This window comes from Microchirus variegatus, assembly GCF_963457635.1.
Source record: "Microchirus variegatus genome assembly, chromosome: 11".
Classification (NCBI taxonomy): domain Eukaryota; kingdom Metazoa; phylum Chordata; class Actinopteri; order Pleuronectiformes; family Soleidae; genus Microchirus; species Microchirus variegatus.
The window spans coordinates 16,794,565-16,822,371 of NC_139812.1; the positions used below are offsets into that span (position 1 = coordinate 16,794,565).

Sequence of the window (27,807 nt, forward strand, 5' to 3'; positions counted from 1 at the left end):
TAATTTGACAAGAAAATGTTAGATTACTCCACTTTATAAGTTATTAAATAATAGATAATAATAATATATTTTATTGTTGGTGTCTTTCCAGACAATCAAAGTCACATTACATACAATACAACACATTATACATTTAAAATAAAATAAAATAGAATAAAAGATTTTAAAACGGGATGCTATTGTGAACAGGTGAGTTTTTAATTTGGATTTGAAATGTGTTAGAGAGTCAGTGTTATAGTGCAATAATAATACATTATACTTATCATGTCTATGTGTTATTATGAAGAACAAACCTCTTGTCACAAATCACTAGACATTGAGACTTTAAATGTATTTTTAAATGTATTACTTTGTCAGTTAATCTGTAATATGAAAAAAAAAATGGACATAATCCTGATAAAGAGGTTCTTCAGTGACGTGTGTTTTCAGTAAAGTTTCTCCACAGTTTGAGCCCACAGTCAATGATCTAGAGAGAGAACAGAAAAAGCATGTACTGTATATATATATAATAACAAAAATAACAAAAAATGACTGTAATCTGAGACATAATGTTACCAGTGTGTGCTTTTGCTGAAACACTTCTTCAATGGGTAAGGAACCAGGTGTTTGACGGCAGCAAACACTTCTTGCTGTGTCCCAAAGTGGAGTCTCAAAACGCTGGCGGCTGCAAAGGAAACACCCACACAACCAGTCCTTTTGTTTTCAGGAAAATCCATTAAAACAAACCAACAAAAACCTCTTGGATATTTGTTTACATGCACCTGGCTGTGGTGGCTCTGCTCAGCAGTTGGGTACATGATGGTTTTCTCTTGGTCTCCTGGTGTGGGTGGTTTCAGAGCGGTAAGAGGAGGCAGGATGGTTCGGCTCATCTTCCCTTGTTTGGAGTCAACACCAGGAAGCACCTATGGAAGAGGAAGAAGGACAGAAGAAACACTGCTTTTGGTAATCAACCACTGTATAATCTGACAATTCAGCTCAGTGTGACCTGTTTCCATGGTGGCTTGCCAAAAAAACAAACATAATAATACTAATAAAAATAAAATTGAAAGTCATATAGTGTGTGACAGTTATGTGTTATCTTCCACAGAGCTCTGCAGTGTTGTGTTGTGTTGTGTTGTGTTGTGGCTGGTTTGTGTTACTAACCAAATCTTGGACGCCTTGTTCCTGCTGCCAGCACAGTGAGTCTGTTCCTCCGTCCAACAGTCTGGAGCAGAGTTCACAGCAAGCAGAGAAAAACAAACCCCGCTCAGTTTCAAGAGTTTAAAGGCAGTTAAAAGACTCTTTTTTTTTTTTGACGACATTCCAGATCGCCTGTCTCCTCACTGAGCGGCCCTAAAACATCTAATCCAGCCTTACCAACCTTTGACAGATCAACATGTTGTTTAAGCAAAGGCGATGCATTTGTCTCAGCCGCCGCAAGTAAATCTCTGCTTTCCTGCTCTTCTCGGGAATCTCAGGGATAATCTGTTCAGAGAAAGAGTTAAAGTAAAGTTGTCTCCTTCACACTTTGCATTTTGTACTTAAAAAAAAGTGTCTGACCTACCAAATCAGGCACGTTGCTTTGGAAGATCCTCATAATGTTGGGCTGTAGAGTTGCAAATGTGGGCACTTTCATCTATGGGTGGCACATATTACATTAATTCATCATATCCTTGTCCATTAATCATTTAGTAATTTAAAAACAGAGACATCCCCAGCGAAGATAACTACGGTGTTAAAGTTGGAGGTGTCATAGCGGTGTAATTTCCCACAGTCCTAGTGTCTCATCTGGCGCCTTCCTCTCCTCCAACACCCCACCCAGCGCTAACTGTCACACTTGGCCACTTCCTGATGTGAGACTGCAGCACTGTGAATTAATGTTATTGCTCTATATGGTAGCTGTAGATGTGCCAGCCCATTCACCCGACCCTCAAAGGAGAAAAAAAAAAACGCAGGTGCAAGTCGAATAAACACTCATTCAAGCACGTCTTTACTCCGCGGGACCAAAACAGTGTCGTTGTAAATGTTTTTTAAACGGTTTCAGGACAAATCTCTGTGCCGTTTTTATTAAGTGAACTCTGTGGGAAACAAAGGTGATTAATGTCAACGTGTTCTCGTGACAACTTTTTGCATGAAAATGAAGCGTAGACTGATTTGAAACAACCGCCTTTTACGTGGCAACCTTTCAAGTTTAAGTTCAAGTCAGAAAAACACAAATTATATGTAAAGGTAAATAGTTTTGTCAGTCAAACTACTCACATTTTTGTCGTAGTGGTTGAAAGATTGTTCTAATCAACTTTTCACATGAATATTTAAAAACGAAGATAAAATATGATGTTAAAAAAAACATCTTTGTGATGCTGTTGCACAGAGTAAAGCCTCAGAGTAACTGAATTGTTAAAGAAACAAAGCTGCCCTTCAAAACTATTACACGTAAAACCAAAAGAGAACCAACTACATTACAAAAAAAACTAAGAGATACAACAAGATTTGGACATATACCATCAAACTACAGTGGTTGTGCTTCCATAACTTCCCCATAGTCCCAAAACATATACATAAAATCCAGACTATAGGTGCCTGACATCCATGTAGAGCCTGGACCCTGATGACGGGCCTCTCCAGTCGTCAGCTCTCAGTTGCAGTGAGTAATGCTTGGACCGGTCTTGTCTGACTACTGTTTGCCTTCGACTGCTCAGCCCTCCACTCAGGCTCTTCCTCTGTTTGCTCAGGCCCAACTTGACACAGAGGTGAGAGAAAAATGAGTCTCATCTCAGCACCTGAGCATAACCTCATCTCTCTCTTCTTCTTCTTTCTCTAGTCCACTCCCTGGAACGTAGCTACCATAAAAAAAAAAACTAGGAATAATGTCAGTCTTTATATGAGAAGCTATATGGAAAGTGGTGACTGGTGGTATGGCTGTTCTCGCCTGCATCCTGGATGTGTCTTCTGTAACAACATGTGATTGGATAGGTTTTGAACACTTTTGATGAGAAAACAGACGAGAGGAGCACGAGTGAATCAAAGCTCTACTCGTGTTGATGTAACATGAGTAGAGATAAGTGTAAAGAAACAGCAAACCTGAATCAGACGAGTCAGATCAGCCTCTAATTTTAGGACAGATTGCATTCCAGCAGCTCAGTAATGTCATCGAACGCATCACCTCAAACCACCTCCGAGCGTGGTTTTTCTGTGATCGGATCAGGCCTGAACTCAGCCTGTAATCGGATCCCTCCATTCCCTAAGAACTACGACGAGATTTGCGTACGAGAAAGGATGACGTCAACTTCAAAACGTTGGTTTATCGATTCCGTAAATGACAGCTCAAGATATCGGCAGCTTCTGTAAAGCAAGGCCCTTGCCTTACATACATTTGGGTATAGCGTACTCAATTTCACCTTAATTTTACGAAACGTTACACACCGAACCTTTGAAGGGAATGAAGCCAATCCCAGATACAACCATGAACAGATCAGACCACAACACAGCTGAGATGTAGAGAGTCAAATCACCATCTGCATTCACATTCCCACACTTACATGGAGTCTCCAGTTGACCTAATTTGCATTTCTCTGGAAGAAAAGTTCGGCTGGAAACCCAAAAATCTTTTTGTCGTGGGGTTAAACACAAAGAAAACAACAAAATAAAATGAATTTGCTGTTCCTGATAAGAGAGATTACTGTCACCAACCTTTGAAAACATTTGCTGGATTGCATTTTTCTCCTTGTTCTGCCCCGAACCGGACCTGTGCTCCAATAACCTACACACACACACATATGAAACAAGAAAGAAAACACATCTCCATCACCTCTCTTGTTGTTGTTGTTGTGATACGTGACTTGCTAATACATTCACGATGGTTTGCCACTTCACAAGAGTCGTCGCCATATTGTGGTGCTGTTCACACCCGATAACACTGCGCACTCGGGTGACAACACACTTTGTCTGCTGGGTGTAAACTGGCTCGAGGGAGGACTCATGAGCGGGTCAGCGTTTACTCACAGGAGAGTGCAGCAGGTAACAGATCTATACAAACACCAGTGCTGGAGGAGCGAGGATGTGGACGACGTGTGTGTGTGTGTGTGCACTCATATATGTACAATATTAGTGCTGATGTGATGACAGCCGATTCTACACATATATATATATATATATACTGTATATAAAAAAAAATTACTGATTAAAATGTTGCCTAGCAGGATCCTACAAAATAAGATGCAGAAGGACCAACCCTGTGTTATGTATGTTTTCCACCCATCGGGGTCAATTTATAGAAATAGACACAGTATGTTCTAGGGAATTTAATATTGCCGATCTGTTCTGCTCACATGTGAAATTCAACACGTTGAAGCGACTATGACCAGACGGCCACAAATATAGAAAATCACTGGCTGCAATTGCATCACTGTCCAATAAATCACAGCAGCTAATAATAAATGTATAAATAGCCGCAAAAGAAGGACGGATTGGATAAATCTGCTCATTGGCTAGCATTTTTTTCCAAAGCACTTTGTTGACTCCATATTTCGCCTTCAGCTCTAATTGCTTTTATTTTGAGTATTTCTCACCGACTTGGGGAATGTGGCCATGCACAGGCGGGCTGGGCGTGCGGTCGGCGGGGGTGGACGTGGGCTACGCTGCCTCAGTGTTTGTCTGTGGAGCGGTGAGATTTCACACTGATGGATGACTTGTCAGTGCAGGCCTTCAATCACTTTCTTACCAAGCTCCTAATGTCCCCCCCCCCCCCCCCCCAAGGCCACTGGGCACTTTCACAGTTGCAGCCTCGTACTAACATTATACATGTTCCTACTAAACAGAGTTCGGTCCTAATTAACAGCATGACACTGCTCTGTTATACATTCACAACACAGAAACACAAAGCGAACAGGTGCAAAAACAGAAAGCGGAGCTGCATGGATTTTCAGCCCAAAACTGTTGTAGTCAAAATTCTATTTATTTTGAAAATAAACTTATAATAATAAAGACATTTAATAGAGTTGGGATATTGGTAGAGATGAAGTAGCACTTGCCATCTTCCTTGTAAGCCATGTGCCGCAAAATACACCGTGATCGTCCGCTGCTGGATTATTGGAGGTTCCCCGGAACAGTCGAATGAAAGTTGGGGATGCCGCCAAATTAGTTAGTTACGCCCCTAAACTTTGGAATACACTAGCCTTAGATATCAGGGAAGCCAGCTCACTAGATATTTTTAAAAGAAGAATTAACACTTTTTACTCTAGCCTTCAACTAGCTCATTTTTTATTCCACCCCGTGTTGTGTTTTATTTGCATTTTGAGTTTTAACCTCTTGACTCTATAGTCTTTTCCTATTTTATTCCACCCTGTTGTATTTTACTGTTTTATTTGCATATTTTGTTATATTTCAAAGTTAAAACAGTTTTTTTTCATTCCACACTTGTGTGTATTGTTGTATTTGCATCTCTTTTCTTTTTAGATTTTATTTTCCTTTTATTGTGAAGCACTTCTTCAGCCGCAATCCTTATATGAAAGGTGCTATACAAATAAAGTTTATTATTATTATTTGAAATTAAATCAAGTTGAAATAAATGGGAATAATAGATGTACTTGATGTAATTGCATCAAAAGAATCAGCTGAAACTAAGTGTAATTCTTCCTTAAGTCTCTTAAGCTAAATAATACTATTTTCTTTCTACAAGGAAGTTTAAGTAACGATGAGTGAAACCACAACTCAAAGTCAAACGGGCGCTCACATTATCTTTGTCACTTTTGGTAAATGGAGCTGTGTTTGCCTGGAAGCCAATAAAGCTTAAAGAGAGAAGAAACTCTCCAAACATTTCAACATCTGCTCACAGTGCTGGCATGACGTGACACCACTGGCCCAATTGCCAAATCTCTTTTGTAGTGGACATAATTACGACATTTTACCTCAGATGATGTTTGAGGGAGCCAGATTGGCCATCTGAGCTGTGTGTGTGTGTGGGGTCAGATTGTGTGTTTGGTCATCTCACTTCTACGTGAGTAATCAGCTCTTTTCTGCAGGAGGGTGCGTGCTAAACAAGCCCCGCAGTGGAAACTGTGTTTGCACTTGAAGGCAGCGCAAACAAAGATTCAGAGTAAGCACAGTTCAGAGCAGTGGCTTCTACAGCTGTGTGAGGTTTTCCCTCTCAGCTCACCTCCACCAGTGGCTCCAGCATGCAGTAGATATACTATACTATCAGCCTTTAAAGGGCACATATTACGCAAAATCACTTTTAAATCATTTGCATCCTTATATTTGGGACTCTGGAGGTCCTATCATTCGGCAAAATGTGAAAAAAGATGACTCACTCATGTTTTTGTGGTTCTCCTCAGTCTAAGTACAGGAGATGAAACACGCAATGTTGACTTCCGCGCTCACTGGGACGTCACAATGCGCTAAATTCATGGAATTGTTGTCTCGCGGAGCTCCGCTTTGTCCATAAAACACGCGAGAGTGCTGGCGAGGGCAACGGTATCCGAAAACCGGAAGTCCGCGAAAAAGTTGTATTCTTGGCTCCACAGTGCAGCACAGAGTCCTACACAAACTTCCAGCCTCAGAGGATTTATCTGTCCAGTGAATACATGCTAGAGCCTGCAAATGATCACTTTTCCAAATGCTAACTGCTGTTAGCTCCCAGTAGCCTCTGTGGTCGATGTCATTTCCTGTTCCTTAAGTTTTGTTTTACATGTTCATTAGGACGCCAGGGAACTAGGTTAACTTGGAGAGAATATGACACCAGAAGGACATTTACCTCTCCTCTAAGGCCTTATGCACAACAGAACAGAACACCCACCTACTGTCTTGACTGATTTGAATGACTGATTTAGAGAAAGTCACCAACACTTTTGAAGTTTGACTATTGTTGGCGTTTGTTGGTGAAGAAAAGAAGTAAAGAGCCCACGACGTATGCCTCCTTGAGAGGTAGTATCGTGTGAAAATTTAATGATGTTCACTAAAATAACATATTATACCTCCCTAAATGTTCAAATCACATCAAAGTGATCTTGCTATTACTTGAGAGGACTATTAACTCAGTGGAGTTTACCTGGAGTGGCAGATGTCATCCTCCTTTCCTCCATCTTCAGCAGCACAGGGATCAGTTTCTGTCTTGTGCTGAGAAGTCATATCTACTGCAAACCGGTTTCCCAGCACTGTTAAATCAAAATGTGCCAAATAACAAAAATGACCTCAAGGTGCTTCAGGTCAAGACCTTAAAATGTTATAGAGAGAGAGAAAGAAAAAAGTTCACACAGTAAGGAAGCATGTGGCAACAAAAGAGGAGTGGAAAAAGAAACCCCAGGCTGTGTGTAGCCAAGTCAACAAGCAGGGGTGGAAAAAGTACTAAAATATTGTAGTCAAGTAAAAGTACCAATACTTTGATGAAATATTACTCAAGTAGAAGTAAAAGTAGTCATCTGAAAATGTACTCAAGTAGAAGTAAAAAGTAGTTAATTTGAAATGTACTTTAAGTAAAAGTTACTTAGTTACTTTGCGTGAGGGTAGTAGAAATATGACAATGGCTTAGAAATCCAAAACTATTTTGGAGCTCATGCGCCCGGCGCTACACAGGATGTTACATCACTTTTGGCGCGCGCCCTCTATGTTGTGCTGGTGCTAATCACATCATCATTCGTCTGGTTCTGGTGTATATTTTCCCCCTGTAGGTCTTCATTGTGCTGAATTTTTATTTTTACTTAGTAACAGATAGGATTTATAAAGTAACTAAGTACAATACTTGAGTCAATACGTACTCAAGTAAAATACAAAATCCTGATTTTAAATTGTACTTAAAAAATACAAAATACACAAAAAAAAGTATTTAATACAGTAACTTGAGTAAATATATTTCGTTACTTTCCACCTCTGTCAACAAATCAACATTTGTACATCACTATATTTCCATATTCTGCAGAAAACCATCATTACTGTGTGCAGATCTGAAACTTAACTCTTTTTCCTGACATCCTGCAGATTTCTCTGCAGCTGTGATGGATGACTGTTGTAGTTAATGCACCGGTAAAAGTCCTCCAATTCGCGCTTGTTTTTCAGACGTCCACGCTCGACCAACTGCTTCTGGAGGTCAAAGATCTCAGAAAAGATTTATAGAGACACATGATCCAAATAAGACATAACTCAAACGATGGGTGTGATGTTTTATTTTTTTGGGGGGGGTAATTATGCTTCCAGGGCCTGATCTACCTGGTAATAGCTGGTTTTGGGGAGAGACTTGAGGTATGAGTCATTGTGCTGCAGCTTGGAGAAGGCTCGCTTCTTTTGTTTCTGCAGGAAAGAAGAAAGAGAAGGAGACAGACGGACAGTAAAATGTGGGAAGAGCGATTTAAAAGTGAGCCTCACTTCTTTCAGGGGCTGGGAAACTGAGCACACACAACAAATGAGAAGTAAACACGGAGCCACAGGAAGTCATTCAGCTGCAGCAGGGACCAATTAGGCCCCAGCAGGTGTTCTTGCCTTTGCCTGCTTTGGTCCTGCCTCACCGCCGTGTCTGTGACACAGCCTCTCCATCTGAGTGAAGGGAATTTGCCCAGCAATTTCAAGCAAAGGATTCCTACTACGAGAGGGCCTCTAAAGTCCTTTATTGTCCCCCCGTCTTTGTCCCAGCGGCCCCAAGTGCAAGTCATTAGAGGGGACAATTACGTCCTCCTGAAGAAGCGAGGCTTTTGTAGGAGAGGAAGATAAGACAGGATCTCTCCCGCGTTAAACCCCCTCCACGCAGCCGCTCTCTGAAGCTTATTGCTCTTTTCACACCCAGTCAGAACAGAGACAGGACAGTCAAAATCAAAGTCAATCACAGAGGCCACACTGTAAGAGCATGTATACAAAAGAGGAAAGTGTGGGAGCAAAGAGAGATAAAGGGGTTAAGATTTTACAAGGATCTAAATGTGTAATTTAGAAATGTAAAGTCGATTCCCGTCATTCAAATTTGCAAAGGTTAGAAAAAATGGGTTTCATGTAATTCAATGGAGCAGAGAGGTAAATATTGTCATTTTTGTCATTTCAAGTTCTAAAATTGAGACATTAACCCTATAACGCCAAACGTATCATATGTGATATATGAGTTTTTGCCTAATGTGTGTACTGTGAGAAATGCAGAGTGCATCTTTAAAGTCTGAACAACTGTTTTCAAGCCTACCATCACTCAAAATAAAAAGGTTGTGAACCGCAAAATGAGTAAAAATAACCAATGAAGGCTCCAGTTTCAAAGAATTTGTATTTTTTGTCAATTATTGAATGGTTTGGGCTTTACATGGTTAAAACATTATAACCTGAACATCAGGATTGTTGTGAATGATCAGCAAAGCCTGGATAGAGTTGATCAGTCCTCATTTATTTTATCAGATCCCATGATCTGTGACTAAGTTAAAGTTTGATAAAGTGACACAGAGCAACAGAGTTTGTTTGCAGCATCCAGATAATTGTTCACATGATTAAATTCTACAATCATGACCATTATATGTCACTTATAGAGCAACTGAAAAGGAGTAGATATCAGAAAAGAGACGTTTTGACGCACAAGCTTGTGTACATTTAGTGCACAGGAAGTGTTCTGTGTGCCGGATTATGTTTTTATTCTCATAACTTTCTACAAAAATGCTCCTAAATATTCAGATTCAACACTTAAGTAAAAAGCAACATAAGAAATGTGTTTCATTAGATCATTGTGCTGAGGACTGATAAACTAAATGGAACTATAATACTTTCAATGAAACAAGCACAGCATAAACTCCAAATCTTTATCCTGGTTGAAATAATAGTTTTTCCACAATAGGAATGTGTACAGCCTTTAAACCACACCTTTGTGTGTAATCATTATTATTATGGAGTGTTAATATAAGCTCTTGTGAGTCTGTTAGCTCATGGATGAACATTTTTACTAACTCTACAGAGAGAGAGAGACAGTCAAGGCCATCAAACCAGGCCAGGGCCCAAAAAATCTTATCAGATATATTTTACGTCAGACGGGTTTTGGCACTATAGTTGATTATTATTATCCTTTAACTTTCACTTCTCTGGTATTATTAACCACTTTTGCCAATGTTTTAATCCCTTTAAACCCCCCCCCCCCCCCCCTCTGTATTTAACACAGATAGGGTAGAACATATACATACATTTGAAACCATGAAACATAAATGCAATATTTAATAAAACATTCAGAAGACTTTAATGCCTTCATTTAAGAAAAGTACCTGCTTTGTTTTGTTCTTTGATTCACGCTTTGCCCTGGTCGTCTCGTCTCTTTGCTGCAGCACGAGTCTTTGTGAGAGAACTTTGTCCTTGAGCAGAGCAGCACAGCGGTGATGGAGAACATCTCTGAGACAGTGCATGTTCCTGTAGGTCTCTAGATGGCGCTAGAGGACAGACAGTAGGAATTGAAAGAGGCCAAAATAGATGAGCTTACAAGGAAGTGGCAGCTTGTGGAGTGTGTGTGGGGGGGGGGGGGGGGGGGGAGCACAGAGAGTAAAGTTTAACTGACTCTAGTCAGTGAAGCAGCTTTAAAGAAACTTTAATTTGGTCTCATTTAGTTAATTATTGTAAAAAATGACTGCAGACTTAAAAATTTGTGTTGATATATTTGTTTTTTTTACCAGAACACCAAACAAAATAACCAGAATTACTGACAACTAACCCATATTAGTTAGGATTTAATCTCAATGTAACTTCTCTGTGAAATTAGAGGTTATATTAGAAATTATACCAACCTGATCTTGCAGAGCCTGATGCAGGACCTTAGCCTCTTGCTCACACGCCGCCTTCTTCCTCCACGGCTGGACTTCATCCTCTGTCTATCAACAGTAGCAAAAAAAAAAACTATTGAGATTGCTGTGGGAGTGAATCAAAAGATTAAAAAAAGAATGCATTTTTGGTAATCTCTCATGTGTGCCAAGATCATCCTCCCACACGATAATGTGCTGCCGGAAAGGAAAAAGCAAAGAGCGATATAAACAGGATGAATATGCCCATCTTCTCTAAATCCTTCACCTTATTTCCTGTCCTATATCAGTCAACAAAGCCTTTAATCTTTACTTAGACAGAGCATGAAGATGAGCGGTACCCACAGGGAACATTTAAGGACACATTTTGAGGCAAATGCTCACTCGTCCGACAATAAAAAATAAAATAAAAGGAATACAACAACAAAAAAAAGTGGAACAAAAACACAAGCTTGCATGCCACAGTAGATTAACTTTGCAGGGAAAATGTAGAGCTCTGCTTACTTTTACAACCCTCAAATGAAGAATAAAACATTTATGGGAGGACTGTACTCTCTGATCTGTCTTCTCTCTGAGGTCGCCCTGTCCCTGGGAAATGTCTCATTCTTAACAGACTGCCAATGAATGGCCACATTACTGAAGTTTATGGGCCAGGCCTGTTCAGGAAGTGTCTGTTTTGTCTTTCCTCACAAAAGCTGCTGGAGACGCAGGATTTATCCGTACTGTTGCTACAGTAATGCTGGTTGCGGGCACGGCAGTTCTTTGCTCTGAACTGTGCTGTGCAAAGTGTCAGTGACATGTTTGAAGGCAGCATCCATCTGCGCTCGCTGCCATCGTAACTCAGTGGAGGATAATGCAGCTGTCCTTCTCTACGTCACTCAGTGATCATGACTCTGCAGTGAGGTGGACAGTGTGTCTCCCTTTCACTCTCAGCTGATAAGAAAGTGTGTAAACAGAAACAGACCTGGCCAGTAGTGCCAATCTATCTCCTTAAAGGGGATAGATTATACCCTATTTATCCAATTTAAACTGGTGTCCTAATGAACATGTCTGTGACATGCTTTGGTCAAAATTCCATAAGGATGAAGCACCACAGCAGTTCAATCACCCTGCCAAAACAGCCATGTTCAGAACGTTTGGTTTAGTAGTATCTCTTTAGGTCCACCTTAAAAAAAAGTAAAACTAATCTTAAGGGACAGGAAATGACATCAGCCACAGAGGCTACTGGGAGCTAACAGTAGTTAGCATTTGGGAAAAGTCATCATCTGCAGGCTCCATCAGGCACATTGCCGTCATATATAACATGCATCCACTGGACAGATCAATCCTCTGAGGATGGAAGTTTGTGTGTAGAACTCTGTGCTGCACTGTGGAGCCAAAATAGAACAATTCGCGGACTTTGAGGACTTCCGGTTTTCGGATACCGCTGCCCTCGCCAGTACTCTTGCTCGTTTTACGGACAAAGCGGAGCTCCGTGAGACAACAATTCCAGGAATTTAGCGTATATTGTGACGTCCCAGTGAGCGCGGAAGTCAACATTGTGTGTTTTATCTCCTGTACTTAGACTGAGGAGGACCACGAAAAACATGAGCGAGTCATCTTTTTTCACACTTTGCTGACTGATAGGACCTCCAGAGTCCAAAAATATGAGGATTTAAATGATTAAAACGTTGATTTTGCATAATATGTGCCCTTTAAATTCAACTTTTCCTATTGAATTCTAGTATAGAGCTGCTTCAGACCCACTGATGCACTTCTCACCCCCCTGGACACTCGTGAATAGCCCCGCTCCAGGCCTCAATCGGACAGTAATGAATAGCAGTGAGTGAGTCACTTAAACAAGGCCACAACTGAAATGACACAATAGAAAGAGGATTGCATAACTTTCGGTCACGGAGCCAGCTGATAGTTATCATCACAGGAGCCACGGGGGAACCGAAACGGGTCCTGGTACAAACAGTACAGGCTCAGTGTGATCTCAGTCTGCAGCCACACGTGACAATAAAAGCAGTGTGTGACACTCAGTGGGGGCAATGTATTCACGACGACGTGCTTTATTCTCGCAGCTTACCAATAACTGTAATGGTACGTCCTGTCTAATTTTATAAGGTTGCACGAGGACACGTGTTTATCACCTAATTTAAAATGGACGCTATTACAGAAGTGTGGATGTCTGGGAGTAACTCCACCAATTCTTTTACTTTTAAAGCAAGTGTTGGAATTACTGGGGTTTTTTTTTACACAGAAAACCAAAAAATAAAGGTAAACACTTCATGTTAAAATACCTTTCTGACATCACCAGGATATCTGTGTGAATCCAGAGTCGATCTCATGGCAAATCCCTGATAGAGGCCTCTGGAGAGTAAAACGCTGATCTCGCTGAAGGAAAATTATTTTGCTTCAAATTACAAAATATAACCAATGATTATAGCTGAGAATAAAAGTGCAAGTAATTGATCAAATAGCTTACCAGTTGTTGTTGTGGGAGCTTTTTTAAATGCACTCTACTGTCCTGGACACTTAAAACTCCTCTGTCGCAGGTTGTAATTGAGCTTTTACAGTGAACAACACTCGTGGTTTCCAAGTTACAGAGAACAATGCACAAGACTTAAAACATTTAACTATGTTTGTGACCCTGAACGGAGACAGAATCTGTATCTAAGGCTTTAATGTCATTGCCGTTTTCCCTTAATGGTACAAGTGCAATAAAAACGGAGGGCAGCTGAAGTTGAAACAATAAAGAAGCCAAAAAAGCGTCTTTAACACTTTTGTGTTTTTTCAGGAGCCATATAAAAAATATAGTCAGTTGTGCTTCAGTGGGAACCACACGAGTATGAAAACATCAGGGTGCAGCTCTTACGTCAATGTGGGAATGTGTCACTTGCAAATTACAAAGCTCTGGCACATTATGGAACCCACACTCTTAACTGTATATATGTGTGTGTGTGTGTGTGTGTGTATTGTAGCATGGCTGCATTGTTTCCATTACATGGGACAAAAGAGAAGCAGTCTGGGGTAGTTTCCTGAGGGGGGATCATGCACCTGGGCCATTCAGTGCACTGATCAACCCTGCTTAACAGGAAATCTAAGAAGCTTAGGACACTAATGCCCAAATGGCCTCAGGTGGCAACAGTGGCAACAAAGAGTCTTTAAAAAAAACTGTCTGGGACCAAACCGGAAGTCACCATCATGTAAGAGAATTATTATAGAGGCATGACACAAATTAGCAAGGATTTAAAAGGGGCCCATGACACGTGTGTGATTAAAGAAACATTTTTTTTACTTAAAACAGCATCAAATCATTATGTTGACAGTACAAATGTTTAGTTTATATTAAATACAGTACATCACTGATCAACGCAGAGGATAAACCCCTCTTATCAGAGAAAATAAATAGTCCAGTTTGGTTTTAGCAGCATGAGACGCACATAAAGAAAGCCCTGTTGTGTTGACAGCTTATTGTTCTCCAGCAACAAAGGAACGCTTCTGCGTCCCCTTTACGCACACCCCACTGTGCCAACCCACAGACGCCCCCCACTCAAAACAGAATCCATGTGCAAAAAGACATTAACATTAAGGAATTAAAATCAAAACAAATAAAAATAATAATATAAAAAAACACAGAAGAGGCCTCAAACTCATAAAGTAACGTCCCTGTGAACCATAAAAAAGCACTGTTGGATGAGGCAGGCTGCAGATAACGTCTAAATTGTTGTTATTTTTCCCTTTTTTTTTTTTTTTTTTTTAATTCACGCATTTTGAAGTCCAACAAAACATGGTGACATTCCTCTGGAGACGCGTTGTCCTCACGTTTATTACACTCGTGTTTGGAGATGCCACTTGCAGCAGGCCTCAGGTGCACACACACACACACACACACACACTTGAAGAGTCCGTCTCTTCTTCACTTCAAGTTCAGTCAGGTCAGATCGTCAGGTGTCAGCAGCCTTTAAGGTGCGGGAGTGCAGAAAGTTTCTCCACTTTGCCCAAAGCAGCGGCGTTCTCGACGCCTTTCAGCCACTCTTTACATTTCCTCACAACAGTCTCGTCCACGTCTCCGTCCTCGTCCTCGTACTCCACGTCGTCGTATTTGTACTGATCGTTCAACAGCGAGATCTTGACGATGGCGGTGATGTCCTGCTCGGCGCTCTCCGCTTTGGCCACGGGAGCGCAGCCCTTGGACGCTCCGTGCGCCTTTTTGGATGGGAAAACTCGCCTGTGCCGAAAGTCCGTGGAGGCACAGCACTTCTGCTGCTTTGCCAGCATCTGTTTCTCAAGATTGCGCTTTTGGATGACGAGAATGGCTTCAGGGGTGAGACTGAGGCTGAACTGGATCTCCTTCTTTCCCTCGTCTTTGCCATGGATGTGTCTGGAGGAGTCCATGGAGCTGGAGCGCCTGACTCCTTCCGATGAGTCCTGAGGTTTGGGCACCGTCAGCCAGGGACACTTTCCCTGAGTCTCCTGACCGACAGCCGACTTCTGATCTTGGCTTTTACTCTTCTGCTGTTGGACCTTTCGCCCTAAATTCCTCAAGTTCGCTGATGTCCAAGAAAGGGACTGCTTCTCCCTGTCGGAGCCCGCTTTCTCTCCGCAGGATTTGCTGGTGAGCTCAGGCTGAGGAGGAGGAGGCACCGCGGTGGCTTTCTTTTTCCCGAACAGCTCCCTGCCTGGAGAGGAGATCCGCTGAGGGAGGCTGATAGGTGGGAAAGGCATATTTTATGTCCCCTTTTTTTGAGTCTGGAAGCGATCGGGATGTAAAAACGTGCAAATACTCAAAGTGCAGACGAGGAAGCTCTGTGCAAAGCGACGAGCGGCGCTCTGTGGGCATAATCCATCAGCGAGATGGAAGAGGGAGGCAGTACAGTGCACCTGTTGTCCACGTCCACTAGGGCTCAACTGATGCGCACACGCACACTGCGCGGCTGCTTTATGAGCGTGGCGACAGGAAGGCGTGGTCAGCAGACGCACCAAACAAAGCCACGAAGAAAAACTGTGGTTGTCATTTCATAATTTCCAATAACTTCCTCTTAAGATGAGGAGAAAGATCCTCTCTAAGTGACTCACTCCAAACCAAACACCTTAACTAATATAAATAAAATGATATATAAGAACAAAATACCCAAACTAAACTTCAAGATTGTGATGCTGAAAAGTTGACTTCAGCCTGTTGTCATTTAAAAGGGACAAAAGAATTGAAGAGCAGCTGCTTCTCAACATCTTACAAGGATAAATGGTCATTTTCTGTTTGGTGCTTAAAGAAACCTGAGCTGTCCTTGAACCAACAGAACATACAGTATCACTGACACACACTGACATGTTCTGTTTGTGCGCTTTCAGACTGACAATAAAGTCTCACACGTCAATAAAGTGATGGTCCATTGTTCTTTCAGCCACAAAGGACCTGAGGGGTAAAATACAAATAGTCTACATTATTGATTTTTTTTCTTTTCCCTTTCTTTCTGCCATTATCTGTACATTCACCCAGACAGACCCACCATTGATTCAGTGAGGATTTGGTTTCTCTCCTTGTCGAGAACAAGACAAAATCAATACTTCCTCCAAAAATATATATATTTTATATTTTTGCAGTTTATTTCATATTGCCTGAGATGCTCATGTTTACAATTCAACAGTCATGCAACTGAATCTATTACTTGGGCTTTAACTGTAGTTCCACATATTCAAATTTTATTGCATTGTACTTACAGCGTGTTATTACTTTCTAATGTATAAAGCAGAATTACTTAACCAGATTCTGTGTAGCTCTCCTCTCCACTTTAGGCCAACCATACAACCTGGGTTGTTAATAAATGGCATGGACATTACCCATGACAACACAAACGCCTAGTTATTTATTAGTCTACAAATCATGAAGCCGAGCAAGACAAAGATTTGTTTGATTTCAGCGGTTGCTGTGGCAGGGGACTTGCGTCTCTTTTCTGACATAAGAGTGGATTATGCTGCCATGTAATGAAGAGGCAACAGTTGGGACTCTTACCAGATTGCCGTGATCTCTGCAATCTGTCAAGAGGGGGGGAAAAAAACAACAACACAGAAACTAACCCTTCATTCAATTAATTATTTCAGCCCTCAAATCTCTGCCAAGTTAGTTGAATAAGTAATACTGAGAGGAGATTTAATCCGTATTTATCCACCACATTATACAAGCGTGGTAGGAAGGAGTTCACATCGAGAGTAAAAAAAAACCTGTGTTTTACTACAAACTCTTCTGCTGATTCATACCATAAATGAAAAAGCATCACAGACTGATTTATAAAATGTACATTTTTTTGCTCCCCACAGTGAAAACTAAAATCTATTTATTTATAACCAAGCGCTGCTCCAGTGTGTTCTCAAAAAGTGAAACACACGACCTCAACAGAATAATGTGAACATCTGCACCACATATGGGGGGGGGGGGGGGTTGGACAAAGGTTACACATCTTCCAGGAGGAGGTTGTCATGACAACCATATCCTGAAAGGCGATACGCCGTGATGCTGAAGCAATATGGGGAACGTGATGCAAGCTATACTGGGTTATTAGGTCAAATCAGAATCACAATGCTCAGAAAAGCATGATTAACTGGGGCATTGCTGCATCTGGCAGGAAATCGAAGCTAAAAATTGTAAAGTAATTTTAGCGGTTGGGTGGAAGAGAGGAGTGTCGACATGCTCAGTGAAGCCTAACAGACGGGAGCCTATTTTTTTTTGTTTTTATAATCAGATAAAACTGAAAACGTCAAAAGAACAGTGGATATCAAATATCCCAGTGCATCACCAGTGAAGCAGCGCCTAAAGGAAATGATCATTCACAAACATGAAGCGGCGTAAGAGAGCCTTCTTTATACATCACTGCTTCTTAATGCACAGAGAAAACAATGTTTGTGTGTAAAACAGTAAAACGTTTTATAAAAATCATCCAAATGTGTGTGTGTATAAACGACGTTAAGGCACTTAACTTGTAAGTGTGAAGCAAAAAAGCTTTCCTTATATTTGAATGCTATAAAATCCTCCAAAAACACAAAAAATAGGAATATGTTTAAATATATTAGGCATTAAAGGCACTAATTTGTCTCACATCAAAAGCAAAAGCCCTAATGACCATTCTAAACCTTCAGATAGACCCAGACCAGCACCAATTCACAGCATGAAACAGCCACAATAACAATTTGGAAATATCGTGTATATAAACATCATGGATTTATAATTTACAGAGCCACTGTTCTCGCAGTTTGCATATTTTGGACCGGTCATCGAATGAAATCGTGGACTCCAGAGTCCTAACTCAGACAGGTTGTGAAGCATTTCATCACAGCATCTCTGTGGAAAGAAAGAAAGAAAAATGTGAAATGGGCCCTTTGAAACAGTGGCCATTTTGGCATAAAAGCACACAAAAACACACTTAACAACGGCGCTGTTAAGCCAACACAAATTAGGACACTGTCACAAAGAACCAGCACACACCCCGAAACCGATGAAGCTAAATGGACATCATTATTTAATTATTTATACCTGCGCTTTCCCTACTGTGACCTGTTAAAACAACCACAGCGCAATGGACCCATTAAGAAGTAAAAGAGGGAAGACGGACAAATTCAAGGAATGGTTCGTGACAGATGATGGACAGAAAATTAATCCACCAGAGCAGAAATTGGGTCATGCATGTAAAATTAAAAAGTGACAAAAAAAATAAAATTAAATAAAATTAAATCTCAGCCTTTTTTGAGGCTGGATTTAGGGTGGGGCTTGACATGAATAAGTGAGCGCCTTTTGCCAGGGAAGCACCACATGCTCAGAGTGATGGGGGGGCTCCCGCTCTCCAGGTAGTCCGCGTTTGAGGGATGATGCAATATGAGCGATCGCCATGACAACCGTGAGACCGCCGGTTGCTTTACTCCGGTTCCCCCTTCGCACCATTTGCTCGAGTGTGTTGCTATGCAGACTTTGCCTGCAGTCACCGTCAAATTTCAATGGAGGAGGTGTGAAACCCGTCAAGGTTAAAAGGAGAAGAGGCCTGATTTGGGGGGGGGGGGGGGGGGGCGCGGTTGAGTGGAGACTCACTCGCTCTGGTTTGTCCCACCAGTGGCCACATTACTCAACACCATTGTCCTCATATTATTTTATCTACAGCATAAAGCTTATATATATATATATATATATATATATATATATATATATATATATATATATATATATATATATTCATTGAAGGCCTGGTGCCATTTTTGCATGAATAAATGATCAATATCAGAGACTTTGCTCCACTTCTGATTAAATATCAGAGCAACAGTCGGCCAAATACACCGTGGGAAGTGCACACGCAGCAGGTTTGATTACCTTGGTCTGCGGGCATCAGGTTATAAATAGGCAACCAGGTAAAATGTGTTAAAAGGATCTGCTATGACCAGCTAGGTATCACAGTTTACTTCACCACACACACACACAAGGAGCTCCTGGTCACATTGACCTTCATCTGCGTCTACTGCTTTTTTTTCCTTTTTTATGTGTCAAACAGAGGGCAGATTAATAAAATACACAGCTGCTCTGTAACAACAAAACAGAAATAAATCAAAAATAATCAAATGTAAATTAAACAAAAAAAAATGGATTAAAATAAGAAGATTAAGGCAAAAGGAGGATAATATGCTGATACAAAAATATAAGGTTTAACACAGCACAAAGGTTTCACAAACAAATAATGGTAAGCCCCAATACTAGCAGTCAAATTTTCATTTCTCCATAGGAATTCTGTGTTTTTTTTGGAAGACTGAACAAGGAAAAAAGGTCTGTATCTCGGGCTTTGTATTGTCATTAGCATTTTGGTTGGGGGAGGGGAAGCCCAGGGATGTTCTAGTATGTCTCTCAGCTGCCACAATGGATTACAGGGTTGCCCAAATACACAAGGCACTGCATGTGGGGGGGCTTTGTCAGTCCTGCACACAGCTGGACTGAGAAAACAAAAATCACACCTCATGTTTGGCTTCTGGGAAACACAGAGGTGGAACACCAGCTAAAGGAGCAAGTAAAGCAAAGTATTGTGATGCTCACAGAGAGAGTATCCTGAGTGAAAGATGGAGATCGCTTTTTGCAGAACGACCTATTTGGGTCTTGATCTAATCAGAATTTTGTATTGTGCCTTAACCCTATAGATCTTAACATAAGCTTATCAGCAACTAATGCAAAAGCTTCTGGGGGAGGGGGATACTTTTGGTAATTTTGGCTGAAGAGCAAGGAAATAATTCCATCCAATATCCCGGAGGAAGCCAATAGCATCACAGGGAGAAACAGAGCACGAGTGTGAAACAACAAGCTGCCATTTGCTTGACACAAAGCCGGCACGAGTCGTATGGGGGATTACAGCCATATGGTGGAGACAAACAGACTTTACGGATAAATAAAAACATGTTTTCACAGCAGTTTTGTGCGCGAGGCATTTTGGTGTCAGACAGCACAATGTGAAAAGGAAATTATTAAGGGGTTCCTTGGAGAGTAAGTGGTTTCTCAGGAATGGCTCAACTGAAGACCTATACTTAAACAGAGAATTAAAAAGGTGCAAGTATTTCAGCCATTATATACTTCATTTCTTAAAACTCTTTGGGTTGAGTCAATCAGTGAGAGAGAGAGGGCAGGTAGCCACTTCTTCCAGGTCTAATAGAATGATTGCACTTAACATAACTATGACAAGCAACAGGAAATGATATAAATGTTTTGGAGTTTTGGCACACAACACATTTTCCTACATGAAAAAACATATTCTGCTTATGTTGACCAGTGCCCTATACTTTGGTTTAATTAAATTCTTTCAAATGACCTCTTTAAACTAGAACACATAGAAATGAGCATTACATATACCATGAGGGCAAAAAAATATATCTTACCTTGCAAATGGAATGTAGGAGATGCTATACCTGAAAGAGGGAAATACAACACATATATGTGTATATTGAAATAAAACAACAGCCTGTGAAAGAACAAAGTACTTGTAATTTGTATTATAAAGCTAAGGAAAACAAATCTATGCTGACATATTTATAAAATGCACAGCAATTAGTATTTATCACATGCTAGCAAATGTGCCTCATGATTTAGTTAAAATCTAAGTTACTCTCATCTTTGTTTTAATATACTTGTTTACAAGTCATTGACTTATAAAGATGGGGTTTAGGCACCTCATTATTAAAAGAGAAGTAAATCAATAAATAAATAAAAGTTGACAAGCAATACATGACTGAAAACAGATTTAGGTTACATATTTTAAATGGCTATTTTACAAGCAAAATACCAACACGTAAAGCATGTTTTCAGAGCTTCACCAAGTAGTAATGAGTAAACTGAAGGTTTTTTGATGTGTAAAAACAACAGCAACAGATGCCCTGCACTGGAAGTGACCACAGCTTAAGTTTAGCCCTGATCTGATGCATAAAATATGTAAAATATGTGAGGAATCTTGTAGAGCAGTTGAATTATTAACCACAGCCCAAGCCTGAGCACGAATGCCATCTTATTTAATGACCAGCAGGAAACCCTCATCTATTACATCAGTGTCCATATAATTAGAAAATGAACTACAAGGACAGAAATGGAAACACAAATGGAATATGGCTCGTTTGTTTCAGTGTGAACATGTAGGGATTACACAAGGTGGTATCTGTCCTCACAACGGATTTCTGTATATAAAAAGGTGCCGTCACTGCGCATCTGCACCTTTTACACAGGCGGAATAAAAGGGGGCTTGTATGTGGGTCAGTGGCTTATTACTGATCCACCTTCACACAAGCCTCTGAGTGGTTGTGTGGGAGTGCACTATGCCCCCTGTCTGTTATGAATGAGTCTGTGATGTGTGACTTGCGGTTGCCATGGTGATGCCTGCGAGATGGCAGGCTAAGCGGAAGTGAATGTACAACATGTAGGTGCAAAAGCAGTGAAGTCAGTAGAGAGCGATGCACTCAAACTGTCAGCTCCTTTCTTCTTGAGTTTTTAGTGTTGTTTACATGATGTGTTTCCACACTCGCTCACACACAACTCTTTTGTCACAGCCGCGCAAATATGCTCAAACATGATATATGGACATACAAGTGCTAACATGCCCATATGCATTAAGCACAAGTCTTCCTATTCACTGCTAAGCTGTAACTTAACCCCACTGACCTATAAGGATCTATATGAAACGTATTATATTAAGTAGAATGACCAGGATGTGTCATCAGAAACTGAGCTTAGCCCTAAACGTCTTGACCAGAGGAGAGGGAAAAACAAGGGTCTGCAGTGGGGATATGTTTAAACATGGATGGCTGAAAGCAAAGACAAACTTCACATACTAGTGTGGAACGGGAAACTTAAGCCAAGGTTAGCAAACCCCGCTCTCCCTCTCTCTCATTTAGCATAATGTTTTTATGGTCTCCACCTGCTGCAGACAAGTTTAGCCAAATCGGTTAAATGTTTATTAAAAAAATAGGCTGGGTCTTACTTACATGTGTCTTATTGGTCAACTGTGCCCCGACATTGTTTTCAATTGGGATTCCAGTAACCATTCTCAACCTTCAAAGGCTGCCACCTTTAAATGTTCAGGTGTTAACTTTGCATGTGTGTATTCTCACTGGACCATTCCCCCGTGATCTTTCTGGTTGAAGTAATCACGAACAGGAAGCTGGGATTGACTTTGTCTTGTGCAAACAGCTCAAAATAAAACACCTGTCCATCTTAGTTAGGCAGAAAACATAAATCCACACCGACACAGGCTGGCTGACTGTTCAGGCAAACTGGGGCAAATAAATTTGTATTTGTTCTTCTCATATTACAAATATATGTCTGTAATGGTCATTATGACCAATACACGTAATATGGTGTTGTATTTTCCTTTTTTTATCATTTAAATTAGGCCTAATTAGGCTTTAGCAGTCTAATGATCTCTACTCACAAACATTTAATTCAAGTTAGAGCAGTTGGAGCAAAGTTAGCGATCACAGAAAAGATGGGTTCATCCGAGTAGGTGTGAGTGATGAGTCAGTTAATTGCCTGCTGTAGTGTTGTGGAGAGATGGCTCACGCTCACACACACACTCACACACACGCACTCGCAACACTTACCATGTCATTGCCAGAAACTGCATAATACAGAAGATAATGGCCAGTCCATTTTTCTCCCACTGTGAAACAAAAAAAGGGATTCTAATTATTAACAACGCTGCAATGACACAATGAGGCTGATACAGTAACAAGCCGGAAAACTAGGTGATCTACTTACCCAAAACACAGCACACAGTGTTAACGCGAGGCAGAGCTGGCAGAAGAACAAATCACCCGTTACAACATCTTAAATGCTATGCAATCAAAAACAGTTCTTTCTTTTTATATATATGTACATAATATCATTAAGGTAAAAATGTCAGATTATCTCCAATACTAATTAAAATATGAGAATCCATAATAAATCTAAGCAACAGTAAGATATTATACTTGCCAACATAACAATGGTGGCTATCAGTCTGGTCGGTTCAAACATGCGCTTCAGCTGTTTCACTGGTCCCATCAGGAAACAGGTGCTTCAGAAAGTCAAAAAAGAAACAGATTAGTGACCCATTTCAAACATCCTATTATGCATTAACACAGGAAATTGGCATCATCATATTTTATCATATCATATCCTGTAAAAGACACTAGTTTTTGTCATCTCTCAGAGTGTTGTCTTGTTGTTTTACAAATGTAATTACATAAGATAACATGGGTTTCATCGACACAACATCAGCTAAAAGTGACATAGTACACACCTCTGTGTTTGCTCAACATTTTAGGTCAAAAGACGTCTTTTCCTTAAATTTAACATCAGAAAATACAAAACTTTATCGACATGAATTTCAGAATGATCTACATATACACTTTGTACACACATTTCCGAGTGACGGAATTTCCACCGTAATTAATTTTTCACCAGAGTTATGAGTGGGGGGTAAATATTTCATGGCCAATACCACAATTATGGCTTTACAGCCTTCTACATGATGCATGCGTGACGTCAGTAAATCTAACAAGACAAAGGATTTCCCCGGTGACGAGGCACGCAGCTCTGGACTCAGCAGCTCTGTGTGGGTAGAAGGAATCTGTGGAGCATCACATCTGTTCGATGAGACATAAGAGTAGTCTGTGTTGACGCAGGCTCTTTCTATTGATGCACAGAGGAATCAGAGGAAGCTCAAGGTGTCAGACACTAATGACATCCCCACAAGCTAACACTGCTGATGAGAAAAAGGAAAGCAGTCACCATTTTGGGACAGCGAGTGGGATCTTTCAAAGACAAGGACATATACAGTACTACTAATCAAAAAAGAGAGATTACATAACCTCCCACTGCTTTGTATGAAACTATCGAGCCAATGAGCTCTGTCCATATGGGTGAAAAGGGATTTTAATTTCTTTAAAACATTACACTCATACTCATCTCGGTTGACAGTTTAACATGAAGTTCTGAATTCCAGGATGCTGCTCTGATTGAGTATGTATGGTGTCTTATCACATGGAAGACACTTAACCTTGTATGCTTCAGTAAAAGTGGTGATGCGCTTCCGTTGATATAGTCCTTGCTCAGAAATCTAATAAGGTGATAAGCAAACACTGATGTCCTCTCTGCTCAAAAGTACCGTTAGACACAGACAACAAGTCTGTTCTGTTCAATGACCACTGTCTCTTTATCCCAATCTCTTTCAAGCAACATTAAATTAAGCTCTCATGATCACAAAGAGCTATTGTGGCACTTTGTGCACATGCCCACTTGCATCGAAATTGTGCAATCCCTGTTCAGAAGAAAGGCCGTTATTCATGCAGGGATGAAGAGTCCTAGAATTAAAATAAAGATATGGCTTCCTTCAAGTGTGGTAACTATGAAGGCAGTCTCCTACAGCCACATAATGCTGTAGTTATAGTAACAAGCCTATCTGTGCTAGCATATGAATTAGGTGAGTTGATAAACAAGTTATAAAAGAAGGCTCTAAGGTAGCCAAGTGTAATGCAACCACATAGGCCGTCTAATTACACTGAAACAATATGGATAAGTCAAACTAATCTGACGAAATAGTAGAGACTAAAAATGTACTCTAGCTGAACAAGTAGACGATACATCAGTCATCAATAATCAATAAATATGTGCCAAATGCTGACCAACAAGTGCACATCATTTAGTACACATGCTTTGCAAGCAGCAAACCTTATGAAGGATGAGTGGTAGCAGTCGTCCAGACAAAGGGAAATCATAGTCTATATGTCTGTAACTCACTATTTGACATATTTCTGGCAGTGGACCCCACTGGTGAGAAAATACACTTTTAAGAGAGAAGTCACACTTGAGTAGGACGTACCTGGCAATAGCTGTCAAATTCCCTATTGTGTAGAAGACAGCAAAAAACTTCGGTCCGTTTGGAAGGAACAACAATGCTGTCCCCTGTAAAAACCACAAAATAGTGTCAGCTAAATTATATAATAACATCACCAGTAACTCCACATAAGAAGAACATAGTCTAACCTTGTAGCTAAATGAATCATGGATGATAAAAAGATATGTTTGAGAATTAGTTGTCTATTAGTCAGAAATTGCACATAAACCTCCTGACTGCCGGGCCTCCACAGAGAAGTTGTGTTGGGAACTGTAACAATGTGGTGGCTCAAGTGTTAGTGGCGAGTCACTTCCTGTCATCGTAACTGCAAGGCCACTAACTGAACCGCTCTATGACATAAAGCAACAACTCTGTGTCAATTTACTGCAAGACATGTTGTGAAACGTGACAGCCATTTGTCTTGGCGACAACTGTGCCGGGCCATATTAACAATTTATAGTGACTAGTATGGATACATTGATCTGCCAATGGTTTTGATGAAATGTAATTTATTAATGTACGTTTGCACATTTCTGTTCTACAAAAAAAGTGTGCTTAACTATTGTTTCATCCAAATGTTGATATGAGAAAGTTTGCTTTCTTACTTAAGCAATTGTACAATGTGTTAGTAATAAATGGCTTCATAAAAAAAACACCGGTTGACCTTTAGTTCCTACATTATGGCACAAGAGATACTGTCTTATAAAGTCAGTTTTTTGTTGTTGTTTTTTTTTTTAAATCCATAAAACTCAAATTTCAAAAGGCAGAGACACTCACGAGTATTGAACACAGGATGCCTCCAGCAAAGCATATGATGAACCATTTCACCCTGGTGCTGTAGCTGAGAGTGGTGGCATCAAAAACCTGGTGAGAACAATGGGAGGATGTCACAAGACAAACCTGATGACCCACACACAGAAAACTGGCTCCCTGCTTAACCGTGTTGGCTGGAGCCTAGCAGATAACAGGCAGCCACAATATTATCCTAACACAACAGGTCTCAGTAACGAACACAGAACGTTATATCAATGCACGCTGCGTTTAAAACGGTCATTCCGGAAGACTGGCTCCTGACCAACAGATGGGTGAAGATGCATGTTTATATGTTTGAAATAATGTACCTCACATTAAATTGTGATTCACTTTTTTATACATTTAATCCTTGCATACGTTTTACCTATTCCAGTGGTTCTCAAACTTCGTATTCCAAGTACCACTTGAGAAAATATTGACCTCAATATTATCACCAAAGTTGAAATACAGTGGTGTAAATAAGCAGAGCAAAGTCAGCAACATACTTTTCCCAGGAAGCAGATTATTCTCAATAAGACAATTTGCTGTCTCATCATCCTCCTCTTCCTCACATTTACTACAGACACTGATATATTGAAATTAGATTAAGATGGAGCGAGAGATATGGTGACTCCAATTATTATTATTAAATTTACTATAATTTTTTTTGTAATTTGATTCAAATTCTACACACTCTGGTCAAAATTCCTCAGCTCCACTCTGGTACAGTAGAACAGTATCCCTGATTTCCCTCCAAGTACCACGAGAGGAAGCTCAGTTTGAGAACCAATGAACAAATGATTTATATTGAGAATTGGGACACAATATTTGCCACCTTTAAAAAGTTGACAAACACTGACAACACTGAAATGCACCATACACAAAAACAAAACAAAACTGTGCAGTAGATCAACAAAGGAAAAAAGCAAAAGTGCAAACATTATTTGGTGTAACAGAGTTACACTATCATTGAACTTAACAACCACATAACATAAAACACATGACCTCGCCTTACCTCAGTTCCTCCTCATCGTGAACGCGTGTAAAAAATATAAATAAATAAGCAAATGCAGTTAATTAATATCATTAAGATGAAACACTGGGAGAGAAAACATATGTTAATGAGGCTGTTATGTTTGCTAATGTTAGCCAACTGTCGTCAACAAATATTTAGCTGCTCTGACTAAGAACACAAAGCTATATAAACACCAACAGGAAGCACGCCTAGAGTAATGTTGAGAATCGTTATACAAGTAACATTCTTTGTAATGACTAAATATTAAACGTTGACATAACGTAAACGTAAGTGTTAGCAGCTTAGCTTACCTGTGCAGTGAGACCCAGCTCTTCATTCTCCTCTTGGCCGCTTAGCACACGGCGAAGCTTGTCCATCGCTAGCTGCTAGCTAACTAAGTGCTTAAACAAAACAATATAACCTGAGTATGTTTAATGCGTCTCTACTCTTACTTACTTTACGCCAAAGTACTTAAGTTTTGACCGTCGCAACAGCAACTTCCTGTACCATACTCTCTAACAGGACTGGCTTAGGATCGGTTTGTCAGCTTCAACAGTATGACTTATCGACAGGAAGATCAATGGAACACTGATCACAGATCAGCGAAGGAAGGCGACGTCACCAACTCCACTTCCTGGTACACAGTGCTGCCTTTCAGTGCTGTCGGAAATTATGGAATTACGATTACCAGAGCTAATAAACGAAACTAAATAAACTTAAAAAAAATAAAAAATAAAAATAACTAACAAAATTAACCTAAACTAAACCAAGCCATAATACAGTTAAGTAAATAAAACAAAATAGCTGCTGTTGCATGTGTTGGAGCAATGTCAGTTCTTCCAGGGCCCACTGGTGGCTCACAGAGAAATTGCAGGTGGGGCTTGAATTTCCCATTCACCAAATTCTTAAAAACCTACTGCATAATAGT

The 27,807-nt window shown here is 40.4% G+C and overlaps 2 protein-coding genes across 2 annotated transcripts; both read right to left on the minus strand.

Moving 5' to 3' along the window:
* Positions 1-14,648: 14,648 nt before the first annotated feature.
* Positions 14,649-15,422, minus strand: prr18 (proline rich 18; the record flags this gene model as incomplete). The annotated part of the gene is made up of 1 exon (XM_083898049.1): positions 14,649-15,422. One exon carries the CDS (start codon positions 15,420-15,422, stop codon positions 14,649-14,651), a length of 774 nt encoding a protein of 257 aa, XP_083754175.1.
* Positions 15,423-16,319: 897 nt separating this feature from the next.
* sft2d1 (SFT2 domain containing 1) lies at positions 16,320-27,368 on the minus strand. The gene is made up of 8 exons (XM_083897653.1): positions 27,191-27,368; positions 25,850-25,936; positions 25,058-25,140; positions 23,170-23,251; positions 22,954-22,989; positions 22,797-22,855; positions 20,589-20,618; positions 16,320-18,030 (listed from the first exon to the last, which is right to left on the minus strand). The coding sequence occupies exons 1-8, from the start codon at positions 27,254-27,256 to the stop codon at positions 17,991-17,993; spliced, it is 483 nt and encodes a 160-aa protein (XP_083753779.1). The 5' UTR covers positions 27,257-27,368; the 3' UTR covers positions 16,320-17,990.
* Between the last annotated feature and the right edge of the window lie 439 nt (positions 27,369-27,807).